The 16,817-nt window shown below is 49.3% G+C and overlaps 1 protein-coding gene across 1 annotated transcript in view; it reads right to left on the bottom strand.

Moving 5' to 3' along the window:
• The window catches only part of pdcd11 (programmed cell death 11), a 43,809-nt gene that overhangs the window by 1,797 nt on the left and 25,195 nt on the right, over positions 1-16,817 (bottom strand). The window contains 15 exon segments of the mRNA XM_055646523.1: positions 2,577-2,730; positions 3,739-3,907; positions 4,064-4,311; positions 4,790-4,939; positions 6,163-6,276; positions 7,911-7,925; positions 7,927-8,080; positions 8,645-8,767; positions 9,859-9,981; positions 10,851-10,907; positions 11,969-12,146; positions 12,963-13,065; positions 13,883-13,972; positions 14,356-14,458; positions 16,093-16,155. Of these exon segments, the coding sequence (XP_055502498.1) occupies positions 2,577-2,730; positions 3,739-3,907; positions 4,064-4,311; positions 4,790-4,939; positions 6,163-6,276; positions 7,911-7,925; positions 7,927-8,080; positions 8,645-8,767; positions 9,859-9,981; positions 10,851-10,907; positions 11,969-12,146; positions 12,963-13,065; positions 13,883-13,972; positions 14,356-14,458; positions 16,093-16,155 (1,844 nt within the window).

Below are 16,817 nucleotides of genomic sequence, written 5' to 3'. Positions count from 1 at the left end.
TCTGACTGCATGGACAGCAGGTTCAAGTGTTGAACAGTGTTATCTTGTGCCCAGTCTTAAACCCTGCGCGGTGTGAGTGGAAATAGATCTGAAACGCCTCCGATTCACACGTAATCCCCAGAACCGGTGGATAAGGAACCACACCAACACAATTTTAACAACCCAGCTACAGGGCAAGACTGAGAGGGACTTTTGTGTAAGTATTAGTTACACAGCAGGGAAACAGACTCCTTGCCCAACTCATCCTTATCGACGAAGATGCGTAGTTTAGTTTATTGTCACATGAGGTACAGTGTAAAGCTTTTTGTTGCGTGCTATCCAGTCAGTGAAAAGACTATACATGAATACAATCGAGTCGCCCACAGTGTACAGATACAGGATAAAGGGAATAACGTTTAGTGCAAGATAAAGTCCAGTAAAGTCCGATTAAAGTCTAAAGGTTTCCAATGAGGTAGATGATAGCTCTAGTTGTTAATAGGATGGTTTAGTCGCCTGATAACAGCTTGAAAGAGATGCCCAATCTATGCTAGTCCCACTTGCCCGGGTTTGGCCCACGTCCCTCTCCACCTTTCCTATCCATGTATCTGTCCATATCTATTAAATGCTGTTATAGTAACTGCCTCAACTACCTCCTCTGGTACTCGGTCCATATACCCACCACCCTCTGTGTAAATAACCACTCTATCCCCCACCCTGTGTCTCCCCAACATTAAATAATTCCAATAATTTCCAGAAAGTCTCCCAACTCTTTGATCTGCTCCCCAATTGTCCTTGCGATTTCCTCGCCTCCTACTCACTCGCCCCCAACACACCCCAATCTCCATCTCCCTGTCCTCACCACCTACAGACAAAGTGATACGCACTAAACACAAGTTGGAGGAACAGCACCTCATATTTTGCTTGGGCAGCTTACAACCCAGCGGTATGATATTGATTTCTCCAACTTCAAGTAACCTTTGAACCCCCTTTCTCTCCATCCCTCCCCACCCTAGTCGTTGTACTAGTTTCACTGGCGTCCTTGTGAGTTACATTGTCTGTATAACTCGTTTTCAACTAGCCCACAGCTAGCGATGGACCGCTTCCTTGATCGTTACTTTATTACAGATCTTTAATTTCTTTGTTCTATATCTCTCTATATCGCCGTCTATATCTCTCGCTCCCTTTCCCCAGACTCTGTCTGAAGAAGAATCTCGACCTGAATCGTCACCCATTCCTTCTCTCCAGAGATGCTGCCTGTCCCGCTGAGCTTCGGGGTAAACCAGTTCCTTCCCACACAAAATAATAGAGCATCACTCTACGTCAGTCCGTATTGGCAAGAACACCTCAGCCTCAAGGCTCCCCTCAAGGCTGTGTGCTCAGCCCGCTGTTGTTCACGCTGCTCACACATGACTGTGATGCTAGATTCAGGGACAACAGGATTATAAAATTCACAGATGACACCACAGTGGTGGGACTCATCAGTGGAGAGGGTGAAACAATCTACAGGGAGGAAGTGAAACAACTAGTGGACTGGTGCGGCAACAACAATTTAGAATTAAACGTAGACAAAACAAAGGAGATGATTGTCGACTTCAGGAGGTCGCAGCCCAAACACACGCCGCTCAACATCAGTGGCGGAGAGAGTGGAGAGTATAAAGTTCCTCGGAGTGCAAATCACAGACAGTCTCACCTGGTCCAGGAACAACACTGGGATTGTCAAACAGGCCCATCAGCGACTGCACTACCTGAGGAAACTCAAACAGGTCTCACTTCCCACCAACATCCTCAGGACTTTCTACAGGGGTACGGTGGAGTCTGTACTCACGTACTGCATGAACATGATCACTGTAACTGCTCAGACAGGAAGTCTCTGCAGAGGGTAGTGAGGGGAGCAGAGAGGATCATTGGCATCTCGCTACCCTTGGTACAAGAACTGTTCCAGAGCCGCTGTCTGAAAAAAGCACTGAGCATAGCAAAGGACAAACTGCACCCCCTCCACACACATCTAGATCTCCTGCCATCAGGCAAGAGATACCGCAGCATCAAAGCCCGTACAACCAGACTGCTAAACAGCTTCCTTCCACAGGCTGTGAGGCTGCTAAACAGTCACTCCACCTGATTCTGCTGCTTTTGCTCTGACAATTTAATAACTGACACTGAGTAATAACTGGCACTGGCTCAGGCCACTTAAATCAGCTGCCCTGGACATTTTATGACTGTTTTTACTTGTATTTTAATGTTGCTGTTTTTACCTGCACTTTTTTTGTTAAACTATTCGTACTGTTTTATCAGGAACTGGATTGTTTTTTATCGTTTTTTATTTTATGCATGAAATGTTTAAATATTTATGTGCGATGCTCTGGTATTCCCTGGGAAACGTCTTCTCATTTTGCACTGTACAACTGTTGCTTTGCAAGATGACAATAAAGGATGATAATGACAATAATTATTATCTGCAGCCCTCTGATCCACTGCCCTTTCCAAGTTGTCCGTCAGGTTGGTATTGTGAAGCTGTAGCAGCTAATGAAACAAAACCTCCTGCCCGGCACCAAGTGACAAACGCAGACAGCAGAACACCCCACTCTCCCCCAACTCACGCTCTTTCTGTGGCAGACACTTGAGGGCTCTCTGCAGCAAGGCATGGCCTCCCTCTGCGCGCCCCTGCTTCAAGAGGAAGGAGGCGTAACTCAGCCAGACGGAGCTGTCCTGGCGAAACCGTCTCAGCATGGTGTTGTACAGGGAGTCCGCTTGCTGCAAAACACAACCCACAGTTACTGCGTGGCGCAGTGGTGATTTACTGTCTAATCCATGCTTCCCCAGCCCCGCGAGTGAGTGTAGGAGTGTGTGACTGGACGGTGCAGAAGTAGCTTCACTCGCAAACGATTCAAGACAGTCTATTGTCATGTGTCCCAGATACGACAATGAAATTCTTGCTTTGCTTCAGCACGACAGAATATAGAAGGCATGAATACAGCACAGATCAGTGTGTCCATATACCATTGTATAAATATATACACACATGAATAAATAAAACAGATAAAGTGCAAATAAACAGATAATGGGCTATTAATGTTCAGAGTTTTGTTTGAGTTGAGTTCAATAGCCTGATGGCTGTGGGGAAGAAGCTGTTTCTGAATCTGGATGTTGCAGTCTTCAGGCTCCAGTACCTTCTACCTGAAGGTAGCGGGGAGATGAGTGTGTGGCCAGGATGGTGTGGGTCCTTGATGATGCTGCCAGCCTTTTTGTGGCAGCGACTGTCTGTCTGATCCCTGGATTGTGGGATGAGGCCGTGTAGAGGGAGCTTCTCTTTGTGTAGGAAGGAACTGCCGAGTGACACCATCCTTTTGTGTTGAGCTTTACTCTGTCTCTAACCCTGGGAGTATGTGACAGACCGGGCCAGAGGGAGTGTCACTCTGTCTCTCACCTTGGGAACGTGTGGTGGAAGTGTGTGATTTAAATTTAAAAAATATATATAAACACATTTTCGGGGTCAGACACAGAATGAAGCTCCATCCACACCGCCCCAGGGTCAGACACAAAGTGGAAATTATCACCTCTTCTGCATCCTGGGGCTTGGTAAGGGTAGATCAGTGAATCAGGCCTGGTGGAGCACCATCTGTCCCTGGGGCCGCTAGAGTTCAGGCCAGCGTAGGTGCCCTGTCCTGACCAGTGTTAGAGCAATAAAGCCCCCAACCAACCCCCCCCCCCCCCCCCCAGTTTTACCATCACCAACAGACGCAGGGTTACCCGCCAGCCTACCTTGTACTTCTCGGACCTGCTGTAGACGCCGGCCAGTTGCTGGAAGACCTTGATGGGTTCACTGTTCTGCACGGCACGTTCAAACACCCTGGTCAGTGACTCCTCGGTGCCGTAGAGATTCTCCAGGTTCAGCAGGGCCACCCAAACATTCAGCTTCTCCTGCTCCTCCCTGAAAGGCAGAGGCCAAAACGAACATCAATGGGGTTAAGAGGGAAATATAAATCAGCCATAATTGAACGGCACAGTAGACTTGATGAGCCGTCTTCAGAGTCACAGTGTGTTGCAGAGTTTGTTTGGTGTGTTGCAGGCTTTTCTTTAACACTACCTGAAGGAGATGGTTTTCAGGGCCCTCTCACCCACCGCCCGTGCCTTCTCGATCTCGGTGGCGTGCAGGTGGAACGCCATGTACTGTATCCACACGATGGAGTTGCTGGGGGAGCTCAGCACCAGCCGGTCAAAGTCGTCTGCTGTCTGGGGCTGCCGCGTGGGGTCGGCCAGACGCTGCTCGGTCCGCGACAGCTCCTCCTCCTCACGCCGTCTGCTCGCTTCCTTTTCCCGCCGACTCAGCCTGGGCTAGAGGGTCAGGGGGAGGGGGGGGGGAGAAGGCAGGAGAATGGGGTTAGGAGGGAGAGGTAGATCAGCCATGATTGAATGGAGTAGACGACTTAATGGGCCAAATGGCCCAACTCTGCTCCTAACACTTATGACATTATGACACCCCCCCCTTCCCACAACACAAGATACAAGAGCTTGAAAACGCAAAACATCAGATTCAGGAGCAGCTTCCCAAGAGCGAGAGCGTAGTTCCGATCTTCCAACTTACTTCATTGCCGGCCTTGCACTTTTTCCCTGTAATTTAACATTATGTTCTGCACTCTGGTATTTTTCTCTTTGCACTACCTGTTGAACTTGTGTACGGTTTAATTGTACTCATGCAAGGTACGATTCGACTGGATAGCGCACAGACAAAGCTTTTCACTGAATCTTGGTACACGTGACAAATGATAAATCAATAGTAACAGTGCTAAAGTGACACAGAGGTCTCCCCTACCTCGGCGTTCGTGCTCTGCTCTTCTTCGCTGTCCGAGCTCATGTCCTCTTGGTCCTTCAGCGCCGGCGCGATGGTGTTTAAACCAGCGTCCCAAGCAAAGCCGCTGGGCAGCTGGAGTCTGGCGACCGTGGCTTTGGCGGGACTTGGCTTCTGTAGAGGGAGACCAGGGCGAAGCAACGTTAGCCGACAGTTGGGAAACTCCCGCAGAATTAAGCAAATGCAGAGGAGCTTATCTTGCCGAGGGTGCTCGGGGTGACAATATAACTGGCCCCTTTTCCCCCCTCCCTGCCTGCCACAGGCTGACAAGCCAGGGCATTGCTATAACTGATGCAGAACACAGGGCAACGAGTCTCCCAGTGGCCTCACGTATAGTGGTAGGCAGCTTGGGGACTGCTGCAGCTCATGGTACAGGGATGTGGGCTTGAGTCTTATACCAGAGACCAAAGCACACAATCTTGGTCAAAGCTGCAACATAGGACTGAGGGAGTGCTTCACTGCTGACAACTACTACTTTCCCCCCCCAGTGTCCTGGATAATATTAAAACCGGAATAGATACACAATAATAGATAAATCACCAGACCCAGAGCCGTTTGAAGCATGCTGCTGTGCCTGCATTAGGTGCCACCTCTCCCACTTCACAATGGTGAGCAGGTTTTAAATGGGCTTCAGTGGAGCATGAAGGATTGTGGATTCTGGCGGAGCAGGCACAGAAAGGGCAGAAGCTGCAGGTCTTCCCACATTACATGGAGGTGATTAGAGAGGAACCCATACATCAGAATGGATTAAGTTGGAGAGGGTGCAGATGAGATTATTCAAACTGTTAACTGGGCTTGCGGGCTTGAGTTACAGGATGAAGTTGGATAGGTTGGGACTTTTCCCTTTGGAGTTTAGGAGGCTGAGGGGTGACCTTATTGCGGTGAACACGATCATGGATAAAGTGAATGATCACAATCCTTTTCCCAGAGTAGAGAATTCTAAAACTAGAGGGTACAGGCTTAAGGTGAAATGGGAGAGACTTTTAGAGGGACCTCAGGAACAATGTTTTCACTCAGAGGGTTGTACATATCTGGAATGAGCTGCCATAGGGAGTTGTAGAAGCAGATGTAATTTAAAAGACATTCAGACAGATATATTGACAGGAAGGGATAAGAGGGATATGGGCCAAATGCAGGCAAATGGGACAAGCCCAGTATTCCAGTTTGGTTGGCATGGACATGGTGGGCTGAAGGGCCTATGCCTGTACTGTACAGTTCTGTGACTGTGAGCACTAGATGCAAGGACTGAAGGGAGCAGCGTTCTGGGTGAGAGGCCACACCTGGGCGTTGATGGAAACTCTGTTCTGTGCAGGGGCTATAAACTCAGTGAAGCTCACCTTAAATTCAGTGTCACTCTCCTCTTCCTCTTCCTCCCGACAGTACACATCCAACCCACCATCAGTCCCCTCCAAGCGCTGTTTCTTCTGTCTCTTCAATATTTTGGAGGGCAGCTAATGGGAGAGCAAACAAACAAACAAACAAGCACTGGAATTTAGTTTAGTTTAGCTTCGTGATCTAGCTTTGAAACAGGCCCTTCGGTCCAATGAGTCCGCGCCGACCAGCAATTACCCCGTACACTAGCACTATCCTTCACAATTATTTTACCAAAGTCAATTAACTGACAAACCTGTACGTCTTTGCAATGTGGGAGGAAACCGGAGCACCAAATTATCTACCTGGTCACAGGGAGAACGTACAAACTCCATAGACAGCACCCTTAGTCAGGACCGAACCCGCATCTCTGGCGCTGTAAGGCAGCAACTCTACCGCTGTGTCACCCCATCGGGCACATATGCCCCTGATGTTTGCAGGAGTCGTCTGTAGAGTGGTTCAGAAGATAGATGGGTCTCTCGCCTCAGTTGGCAAGAAATAGTACACAAGTGAGTATAGAAGTTGGGATGTAATGTTAACATTGTACAAGGCATTGGTGAGGCCAATTCTGGAGTATGGTGTACAATTTTGGTCGACTAATTATAGGAAGGATGTCAACAAAATAGAGAGAGTACAGAGGAGATTTACTAGAATGTTGCCTGGGTTTCAGCAACTAAGTTATAGAGAAAGGTTGAACAAGTTAGGGCTTTATTCTTTGGAGCGCAGAAGGTTAAGGGGGGGGGACTTGATAGAGGTCTTTAAAATGATGAGAGGGATAGACAGAGTTGACGTGGATAAGCTTTTCCACTGAGAGTAGGGAAGATTCAAACAAGGGGACATGACTTGAGAATTAAGGGACAGAAGTTTAGGGGTAACATGAGGGGGAACTTCTTTACTCAGAGAGTGGTGGCTGTGTGGAATGAGCTTCCAGTGAAGGTGGTGGAGGCAGGTTCGTTTTTATCATTTAAAAATAAATTGGATAGTTATATGGACGGGAAAGGAATGGAGGGTTATGGTCTGAGCGCAGGTATATCGGACTAGGGGAGAATACGTATTTGGCACGGACTAGAAGGGTTGAGATGGCCTGTTTCCATGCTGTAATTGTTATATGGTTATAAGACCAAGCACTAGCACTTCCCCACAGAATGCACTCAACAGTTGAGTGACAAGTACATACCACAGGGAGGAGGCCCTGGGGGGGTGGGGGTGGGGCAATGTCCTCAGATTGGAGAACTTCAGTTCTGAGAAGATGCTGGCTTGGAGCCAATACATATGAAGGGAGGTTTACCTGATGCCTGTCAAGTTATGTTGGACCAAAGTGAAGGAAATAAACAAGAAAATGCTGGAAATGCTCAGCAGGCCAGGCAGCAGCTCATGAATAGAGGTCATTCAGTCCAAGGTTTACACCAACTCTGTGCAATCCCATTATTCCCATTCCCCTGCGACAGATTCCACATCACGTGCCCTACACAAGGAACACACAGGAACCTACACAAGGGGTAATGTCACCCCCTGTCCCCACACGTCTTTGGGATGTGGGAGGAAACTGGAGCACTCGAGGGAAACCCACGCGGTCGCAGGGAGAACGTGCAGACTCCAGACAGACAGCACCCAAGGTGGAGTTGCAAGGCAGCAGCACAACCTGCTGTACCACTCCGCACCTCAACCATTTAACTAGGAGTAAAACTAAACCAATTTCAGCAGAGTTCAGCACCTGCTCCCGCTCTGAAATCTCTCCGCTTGCGTTTCCCGCGTTCAGTGGTCCCGCTCTCCTTTTCATTCGGCTCCTTGCGCGACAAGCCCAGCGACTCCGGCAGCATGTCTGGGTTCCTGGTATCTGCAGGGAGCAGCGAGAGCCCCACGTGGCCAGACTGCACGTCTGTGCTGTGGAGAAAGCACAAAAGAGTATCACACGAAGGCTGCACAGCCACCTGGAGAACCCGCTACACACCGTGCCGCGTTAAAACACTCAGGTGCTTCCTCAGGAGATACTGGAGAGGGTGCCCAGAAATGACTAGAATATCACAGAAATTATGTCCTTCAACTAACTGATCACCTTGTGGTGGCAGGTTACGGAGAGATGTTCAGCATCACAATTTGGAGTTCCTCCAACACAACGCCAAGTGTTGCGGGAACTCAGCGGGTCAGACAACATCTGCGGAGGGAATGGACAGATGATGTTTCGGGTCAGGACCTTTCCTCAGACTGATGCAAACATAGTCTGTCCATTCCCTCCACACATGTTGCCTGACCCGCTGAGGACCTCCAGCACTGTGCACTTTGTTTCTCCTCAAACCTTTGACTGAATACCTCTGAATAGCAAGTCCTGGATTCTCACTAACCTATAGTCTCTCCTAAAACCAACGGGCAGGTTAAGGCATCACCTTTTTAGGCCAGTGGATAATTGGGAGACAGCCACATCTGCCCACATTCCCAGCCAACTCCTACCTCAGTACTTTCACCGTCACCAGCTTTCCCTTGGGTATATTCTCCTGGTAGATTCTGTTGTCAATGACGGAGTAATCAGTGACGTGCTGATATTGAACAAGGCCCGACAGAGAGGCAGACAGGCTGAAACACAAAGATAACACGCTAAAGAAGGTGCACTGGCCATCACTGTACATTCACACACTCAGATTACAACACTGATTTCACATTCAACAAGAACACCTCAAGCTGCAGGCTGCCTCCACCCACTGGTGCCCATCCTCCTGCAGAATACGGGAGAAATGGGAAATATATTTCAATATGATTGACCCACATGTTGTTTGGATAATGTGAAAGCAAACGGTGTGGAGGAACAGTGTCGCAGCGGTAGAGTTGCTGCCTTACAGGAAACAGAGACCCGGCTTCCACCCCGACTATGGGTGCTGTCTGTACGGAGTTTGCACGTTCTCCGTGACCACGTGGGGTTTCCCTTGGAATGCTCCAGTTTCCTCCCACACTCCAAAAACATGCAGGTTTGTAGGTTAATTGACTTTGGTCAAATTGTCCACTGTGTGCAGGATACTGTTAGTGCATGGGGTGATCGCCGATTGCAGACTTGGTGGGCCATAGGGCTTGTTCTCACACTGTATTTTCCAAAGTCTAAAGTAAAGTAAACAGATTCACAGCACATGCTCACGACTACGAGCAGTGCAATAAAATGCTGGAAAACTCAGCCGGTGTTGGTTTTCAGCAGGTGTTGAAAACACCGCAGGAAACAGTTCATGGTGCTGGGTGACAATCAAGTGAGAACAAGTTAGACTGGAATCGCAGAGTGGGTGTGAAAGGTGTTAACACCCATTGCGTCAGAACGGCATATAAACAGGCCCTTCGGCCCACCGAACTCACACTGACCATTTATCACCAGTTCACACCTGTTCTATGCTATTCCATTTTTACATTCATGCCCTACATTAAAGAGGCCAATTAGCCTGCAAACCTGCACACCTTTTGAGGTGGGTTCGGGACACAGGCAACAGAAATAAATTCAGCAAGTGTGGCAATAAATCTGAAATTTAAAAGCTCTAACCTCACTAACAGTTCATTAATTTTTTAAACCAGTCTGGTTCACCAGAATGCGTCGGAGCCAGTCATCCACTTGGCCTGGCACAATCTGTACACAGTTTTGCACACTCATTCACATCTGACATCTCGCACAGCTACCTGGGCAACCTCACCTGACGTACACTCCTAGCTCCCCAACGTCCTTCACATAACCCCTCACGACGGCCCCCTTCCAAAGGTTCTTGATCGTTGCAAGCTCGGGGTCACACACTGAATGCTGCTTCTCAGGGTAAACCCTGGAGGGACCAAACGCACATCGGCAAAATAATTCAGAAAATTATGCATTAAAAAAAAAAAAAAATCAAAATGGAAAATAATCATCAAAAGACATTTTTTGTGTATTTTTGACTCTACAATTGCAGATATCGGCTGATTAGCAGCAGCTTTTTCTGTGGAGTTGGCCCTGATGTGCAGATGAGTACAGTTAATCATTTGATGATTTCTGCTGCATTTACATTAATAGTGTCCAGTCTGAAAATATAGAACAATGTAAAACCTTGTTCCTTAAAAGGATGTGGATTCAAGGGCCTGAGCTGCAGGGAGAGGTTGGGCAAGCTAGGATTTTATTCCTATGGAATGCAGGAGGCTGTGGGGTGATCCTATAGAGGTGTATACGATCATGAAAGGAATAGATCGGGTGAACACAGAGTATTTTACCCAGAGTAGGGGATTCAAGAACCAGAGGACATGGGTTTAAGGTGAGAGAGGAAAGGTTTAATAGGAACCTTGGGGGGGGGGGGGGGGGGGGGGGGGGGGGGGGGGGGGGGGGGGGGGGGGGGGGGGGGGGGGGGGGGGGGGGGGGGGGGGGGGGGGGGGGGGGGGGGGGGGGGGAAGAATCCTTTTCACACAGAGGGTGGAGGGTAAATGGAAACAAGTTGCCAGAAGAGATTGTTGTGGCAAGTACTGTAAAATTATAAAAATTACATTGGACAGATACATGGATATGAAGGGTTCTGAGGAATACAGATTAAACGTGCATGGGACTAGATTAGATGAGGCATCTTGGTCAGCATGGATGAGTTGGGCTGAATGGCCTGTTTCCATGCTATATGACTTTACCACAATGTATTGCAACAGGACAGGGGAGGGAAGGAGGGAAACTCACCTGGATTTCCTCAGAGAAATTCCAAGTTGATTCTGACTTTTTGAAATAACACAACACCTGAAGAAATAAAGAACAGAGAATCAATGGAAGACAAGGATGTACCAGGAAATTCAACCTCAGCAGATGATTACTTTGGAGGACCAGGGACCGAGGAGTGGGTGGGAGAAAGAGAATACTCACAACCTCACTATGTCCTCCCACATCTAATCATCCTTAAATCCCCCCTTTTCTCTCATAACAGAAGAAGCGGGCTCCTGGTGCCTGGCTTGGCATTCAGCGAGACCCATCACCTCAGTCTCATTTGCCCGCACTAACCCCATCTACCTTGAATCACCAGTTATCTAAAAACTTCTCATCTGCCTCAATGCCTGACTCGACAACACTTGGGTGGGGAACTCCAACCAAAGTCAATTAACCTACAAACCCATACGTCTTTGGAGTGTGGGAGGAAACCAGAGCACCCGGAGAAAACCCACGCAGCCACAGGGAGAACATACAAACTCTGGGCAGACATCACCCGTAGTCAGGATATAAACTGGGTCTCTGTCGTTGTAAAGCACCAACTCTACCTCAGCGCCAGCGTTCCCTGCACTGCATCACTCCCTGCAGTACTGCATCTCCAGCATGGCAGTGGTCTCCTGCACTGCATCACTCCTTCCAATATTGCACCATTGCACTGCATTGAACTCTTCTAAATTGCAACACACCCTCTAGCACCCACTCCACGCTGCAGGAGCCAGTCTCTCCACTGGCTCATCAACCCCAGAGTTGCTGCCTTACAGAGCCAGAGACCTGGGTTGGATCCTGATTGCAGGTGCTGTCTGTACGGAGATTTACGCTCTCCCTTTGACCGGGTGGGTTTTCTCCCGGTGCTCCTGCTTCCTCCCACACTCCAAAGACGTTCAGGTTTGTAACTTAATTGGCTTTTGTAAATTTTCCCTAGTGTGTAGGATTGTGCTAGTGTACGAGGTGATCGCTGGTCGGCCTGGACTTGGTGGCCCGAAGAGCCTGTTTCCGCGCTGCATCTCTAATGTCATGTCCGTCCCTCTGACACCCAGTCCCTGCAAACACCCGGAGCCGGAGGGCGAACAAGGGCACCTCCTGGTACCCACACCCACCTGACGAGGCTGCCGGGTACCAGCCCATCCAGCGGTACCTCGCTGTACGAGTCCGTCACATCACACAGGCCTGCCCGACCAGTGGTGCCCAGGGGCAGGCTGACCATTACCCCTACGCCGGGGACAACCCTTCTGATAATGCCCAGGGTCACCGCACCTTCATCCAGCGAGCAGAGACCTGGGGAAGTGCGTTGGGAAGAAATCGTTTAGTGACGATTTAGCAACAAATCACAGAGCACCAAGCAGTCCTGTTCCCCCAGCCCCAACCTCCCTGCTCACAGCTGCTGGGGCAGAGGACAAAGTACCTGACCAGCAAAGTTCTCCCAGTATTCTGTATTTGCCCCCAGCTCCAGAACCTGGCTCCATTGCCCCAATTCCCAGCAGAAATGCTTCGCTCTGTACACACAGTCTCCGGAAAGATGTGGAGGCACAAGGCACTGCAGATGCGGCTTTACAAAAAAAGACATAGAATGCTGGAGCAATTCAACGGTTCAGGTAGCGTTCTCCGGAGAACATGGATAGGTGACGTTTCAGTGTGCTCTCCACTGCTGATCTTGCAATAAGTCACTGTTTAAGTGCCCCCATGTCTTTTGTTGGGCTAAGCCTCTCCCTTGCCTTTTACCCTGTAGACTGCAGGGTGGTAACTGACCCAGCTCACAGGCTACCCTGACACCCAGCCCCACAGGCGGTCGGGCTCAGAGCCCTCGCGTTGCTAGCTTCACCGGCTTCCTCACCCCTTCCTCAGGTCCCAGCTCCCAGAGGCTGTTCCGCGGCCAGAAGTCACCTGATCCTCGGAGACCCCTTGTCCCAAACCCTGCCAACAATCCCCTCCCCCCCCCCCCCCAACAGTGACCCTTCCCCAACATAAACGTTCGTAGCTTCCCCCCCCCCCCCCCCCCCCCCCCTCCGCAAACCCCCTCTCCCCAATCCCGGCAACTCCCCCAGTTCTTGCCCCTGGCCCACCCTGCCTCCAGCGCCCCGCACTCAGTCTCACCTGTGAGTGAGAGACAGAGGCGCGTGCCGCTGCTGTCTGGGCCGATCACGGTCGCCGTCAATGCCTGACCGGGCTGGAAGGCTCTCTCGGGATGCTTCATGCACTGAGTTTGAGGGAGAGGAAGAAAACCTTTCAGAGGAGGTCTATAAAACAGACAAGTGCCATTCAGAGTCTTGCTGACCGGGACCAAGCTATCCCAAATGGCAAACTAACAGACAATAAATACACGCTGTCAGCTTAATGAAGGTACAGGAGCCTGAGGACTGTGCATTCATCAGGCACCTCCTTTAATCCGTCCAAACGTACAAGAGCTCACTTGAAATCCCCCCCGGAGTCCCACCCCCCACTGAAAGTGCGGCGCTTAGGCCTCAGGCGAGGAGGCCAATCTCGGCCTCATCGGGACTTCCGCATCTGGCCAGTGGGTTGAATCTGCGCTCTGGAACTGCGGCCCGGCCGGCCACTTCCCATCGCCAACTTTGAGGGCCGGCATCGTGGCTTGCCGGCAACCCAGGTGGACCGTTCCGGTACTGTTCGAGTACCTTCAAAGGCTATGACCTCTGTTAGTCCTGCAAAACATTTAATCCAGAAAGCCTCAAAAACTAAGGGTGCCAGAAAATCAGTGGTGGACCAGTACTCCTGTCTTTGTTTAATTCGCTTTACATACTTTGGCTTGCACTATCGCAGTCTAGTTACCTGGTATTACTACAACTTATTGTATTGTTGAAGATTGTATATTTATTTGTTGCGTTATTGGGCCTGTAAAGCTTCAGCAAGTAAGAATGTCCATCCTGGTGTATATGACATTAAACACAGGACTCTCTTGGAAACAACGTGGACAGGACAGCCTCCCAACTTGCAGGAATCCCTCCACAGGTATTCTGCCCACCTTCATAATTGCCCACCGACAACCCGGCACTCACCTTGTGATTGAGGGACAGCAGCAGCAGCTCCACATTCCCGTGTATATCGTGGGTCACTTCAACATCCAGACATTGCTTGGCACTGTAGTACTGCAGGCAGTTGAAGGGGTAAAATACATCAGACATAGTGGGTTGAGGCAGGTACTATCACAACGTTTAAGAAACATTTAGAGAGGTAGACGGATAGGACAGGTTTAGAGAGATATGGGCCAAACACAGACAGGTGGGACCAGTGTAGATGGGACCTGTTGGTCAGCAAGTTAGGCCAAAGGGCCTGTTTCCACGCTGTATGACTATGTGGTAGGAAGAGGCCACATCCGTGACTGTCCTTGAGCACGTGTGTATGTTCAAGTGGACACAAACAAACAAACAACCAAATAGTGCCAACCAGCAGCTTGGAAAGCCAGCATGGAGTGGTCTACTCCCCAAATCCCCTCCTCAGACGGCGGAAGCGGAGAGACACAAGGCCGTACCCTGTACACGTAGCAGGTCAGTGCCTGTCCAGGCTTGAAGGCTCGCAGCCTGTCCACCAGGTCACCCTCCTGCAGCTCGGCACCGTCTCGCCCGGACAGCTTGCTGGAAGGAACAGGACAGCAGGTCATGCACAGAGTGAACCAGGGGCAGGCTCGAGATTAGATCCAAGCTCACGTTTCTTTCAAACATTCAACCTTAAAGATCCCCTCCTCAGACGTGCAGGGCAAGGTTTTTTTTAAAACATAGTGGGTGATGGCTGCCTGGCATGCACAGCAATGGTGGTGGAGGCAGATACAATACTTAAGAGGCTTTTAGATGGTTATGCAAGGAATGGAGGGACACCGATCACGTGCAGTCAAGTATATCAGCTTACACAAAAAAGCTGGAGAAACTCAGCGGGTGCAGCAGCATCTATGGAGCGAAGGAAATAGGCAACGTTTCGGGCCGAAACCCTTCTTCAGACTGGGTATATCAGCTTAATCTGGCATCATGTTCAGCACAAACATTGTGGGCCAAAAGGCCCGTTTCTGTGCAGTTCTATGTTCTGTTTGGGAACATCTGCTCCTGTGGTTATCAGCTTCAGTGGGAGCCTCACTTTAATCAATGTACCCTCTACAGCTCTGACTATTGGTGGTGACTCCATGTCAGAGTCTATGTCTTGGCCGCCGCAGACACACCCCAGCAGCAAGTGTTCAACGGAGACACATCCCACTCAACACAGCCATCGGAGACGGCAAAGCAAGCTGGCAGCACATGGAGCGCATGCACAACAGATGACATTTCGGGTTGGGACCCTTCTTCAGACGAAAGACTGGATAGACTTAGCTTGTACTCGCTAGAATTTAGACGATTGAGGGGGGGGATCTTATAGAAACTTACAAAATTCTTAAGGGGTTGGACAGGCTAGATGCAGGAAGATTGTTCCCGATGTTGGGGAAGTCCAGGACAAGGGGTCAGTTTAAGGATAAAGGGGAAATCCTTTAGGACCGAGATGAGAAAAACATTTTTTTACACAGAGAGAACTCTCTGCCACATAAGGTAGTTGAGGCCAGTTCATTGGCTATATTTAAGAGGGAGTTAGATGTGGCCCTTGTGGCTAAAGGGATCAGGGGGTATGGAGAGAAAGCAGGTACAGGATACCGAGTTGGATGATCAGCCATGATCATATTGAATGGCGGTGCAGGTTCAAAGGGCCGAATGGCCTACTCCTGCACCTGTTTTCTATGTTTCTATGAAAGTTTTGAGTAGAGAGAAAACCTTTGCCGAATTTCCTTTTGTAATTCCCAGCTGGGTACCTTCGCTTGCCGGCTTCTAATTCTGAACTCTGTAAATGCTTTCTCTGCACCTCCCCAGTTGAACCCTTTCTCAATTCTAAAAACTTCTCCAAGGTCACCCTGCAGATTTACATTTCCAAAGAAAACAACCCTGGATGGCTCTACACTTTAACTGGTTCTCTCTCCACCTCCACAGATGCTGCCCGACCTGCTGAATGTTTCCAGTGCATCTGTTTTCATATCAGGCTTCCAACAGCCAGCGCATATTTTTTAATTTTCCAGACTTTCCTATTAGTTTAAACCCTCCAGTTCCTTTGCCCTCATGATGAGTGTCAGCTTGTACTTTGCCTGACGGCTTAACAGTCTTCCCGCACTGTGGGGACTTGACATTGAGCTGTGTTCTAGGAGCCCTGTACAACTGATGTACCCTAGTCCAGTGCTCACTGCAATGCAATGTCTCACCTGGGTCTCAGGGTCAACACCGGTGTAGTCACTTTGAAACGTGAGTGCGTGATCGGCAGAAACCTAGCACGAGAGGGAGATAAAACAAAGAATATGTCAGAAGCAGTAAAAAAATAACTAAAAAAGACATAAGATGCCAGAGCAACTCAGCAGATCAGGCAGCATCTCTGGAACACACGGTCTGAATCAGTCTCAAGAAGGGTCCTGAACCAGAATGTCACTTATCCATGTTCTCCAGACATGCTGCCAGACCCGCTGAATTACTCCAGCACTTTGTGTCTTTTTAAAAAATATATATAAACCAGCTTCTGCAGTTCCTTGTTTCTATGAGAAACTTGCTCATTGGCTTTGATCATTGAGGTCGAAGAGTCCAAACGCAGGATGGGAGCTGTCATTGTCAAGGCCATTGGCTTTGATCATTGATTTATCATGATCACATGTAGCCAGATAAAGGGAAATATCTTGTTTTGCGTGCTCTCCAGGTAAACCATCAACATGAGTACAGCACAGAGTGCAAAAGAGAAAATAAAGAGACTTCAAAGTACTCACACACAGAATGGAGGGCAACACATTTGGTCCAACTCATCCATGTTGAACAAGTTGAAAACAGAGCCGGCCCACCTAGTCTCTCCTTATAACTCCACCTTTCCACACCCGATTACATCCGTATAAATTTTGCTGCACACGCTCCAGTTTAATGTCATCCTTACTATAGCAGAGTGACC

The sequence above is a fragment of the Leucoraja erinacea genome, chromosome 15 (assembly GCF_028641065.1).
Source record: "Leucoraja erinacea ecotype New England chromosome 15, Leri_hhj_1, whole genome shotgun sequence".
NCBI classification, from domain to species: Eukaryota; Metazoa; Chordata; class Chondrichthyes; order Rajiformes; family Rajidae; genus Leucoraja; species Leucoraja erinaceus.
The sequence above is the reverse complement of the archived record's forward strand: the minus strand, read 5'-3'. Positions and strand labels throughout refer to the sequence as shown.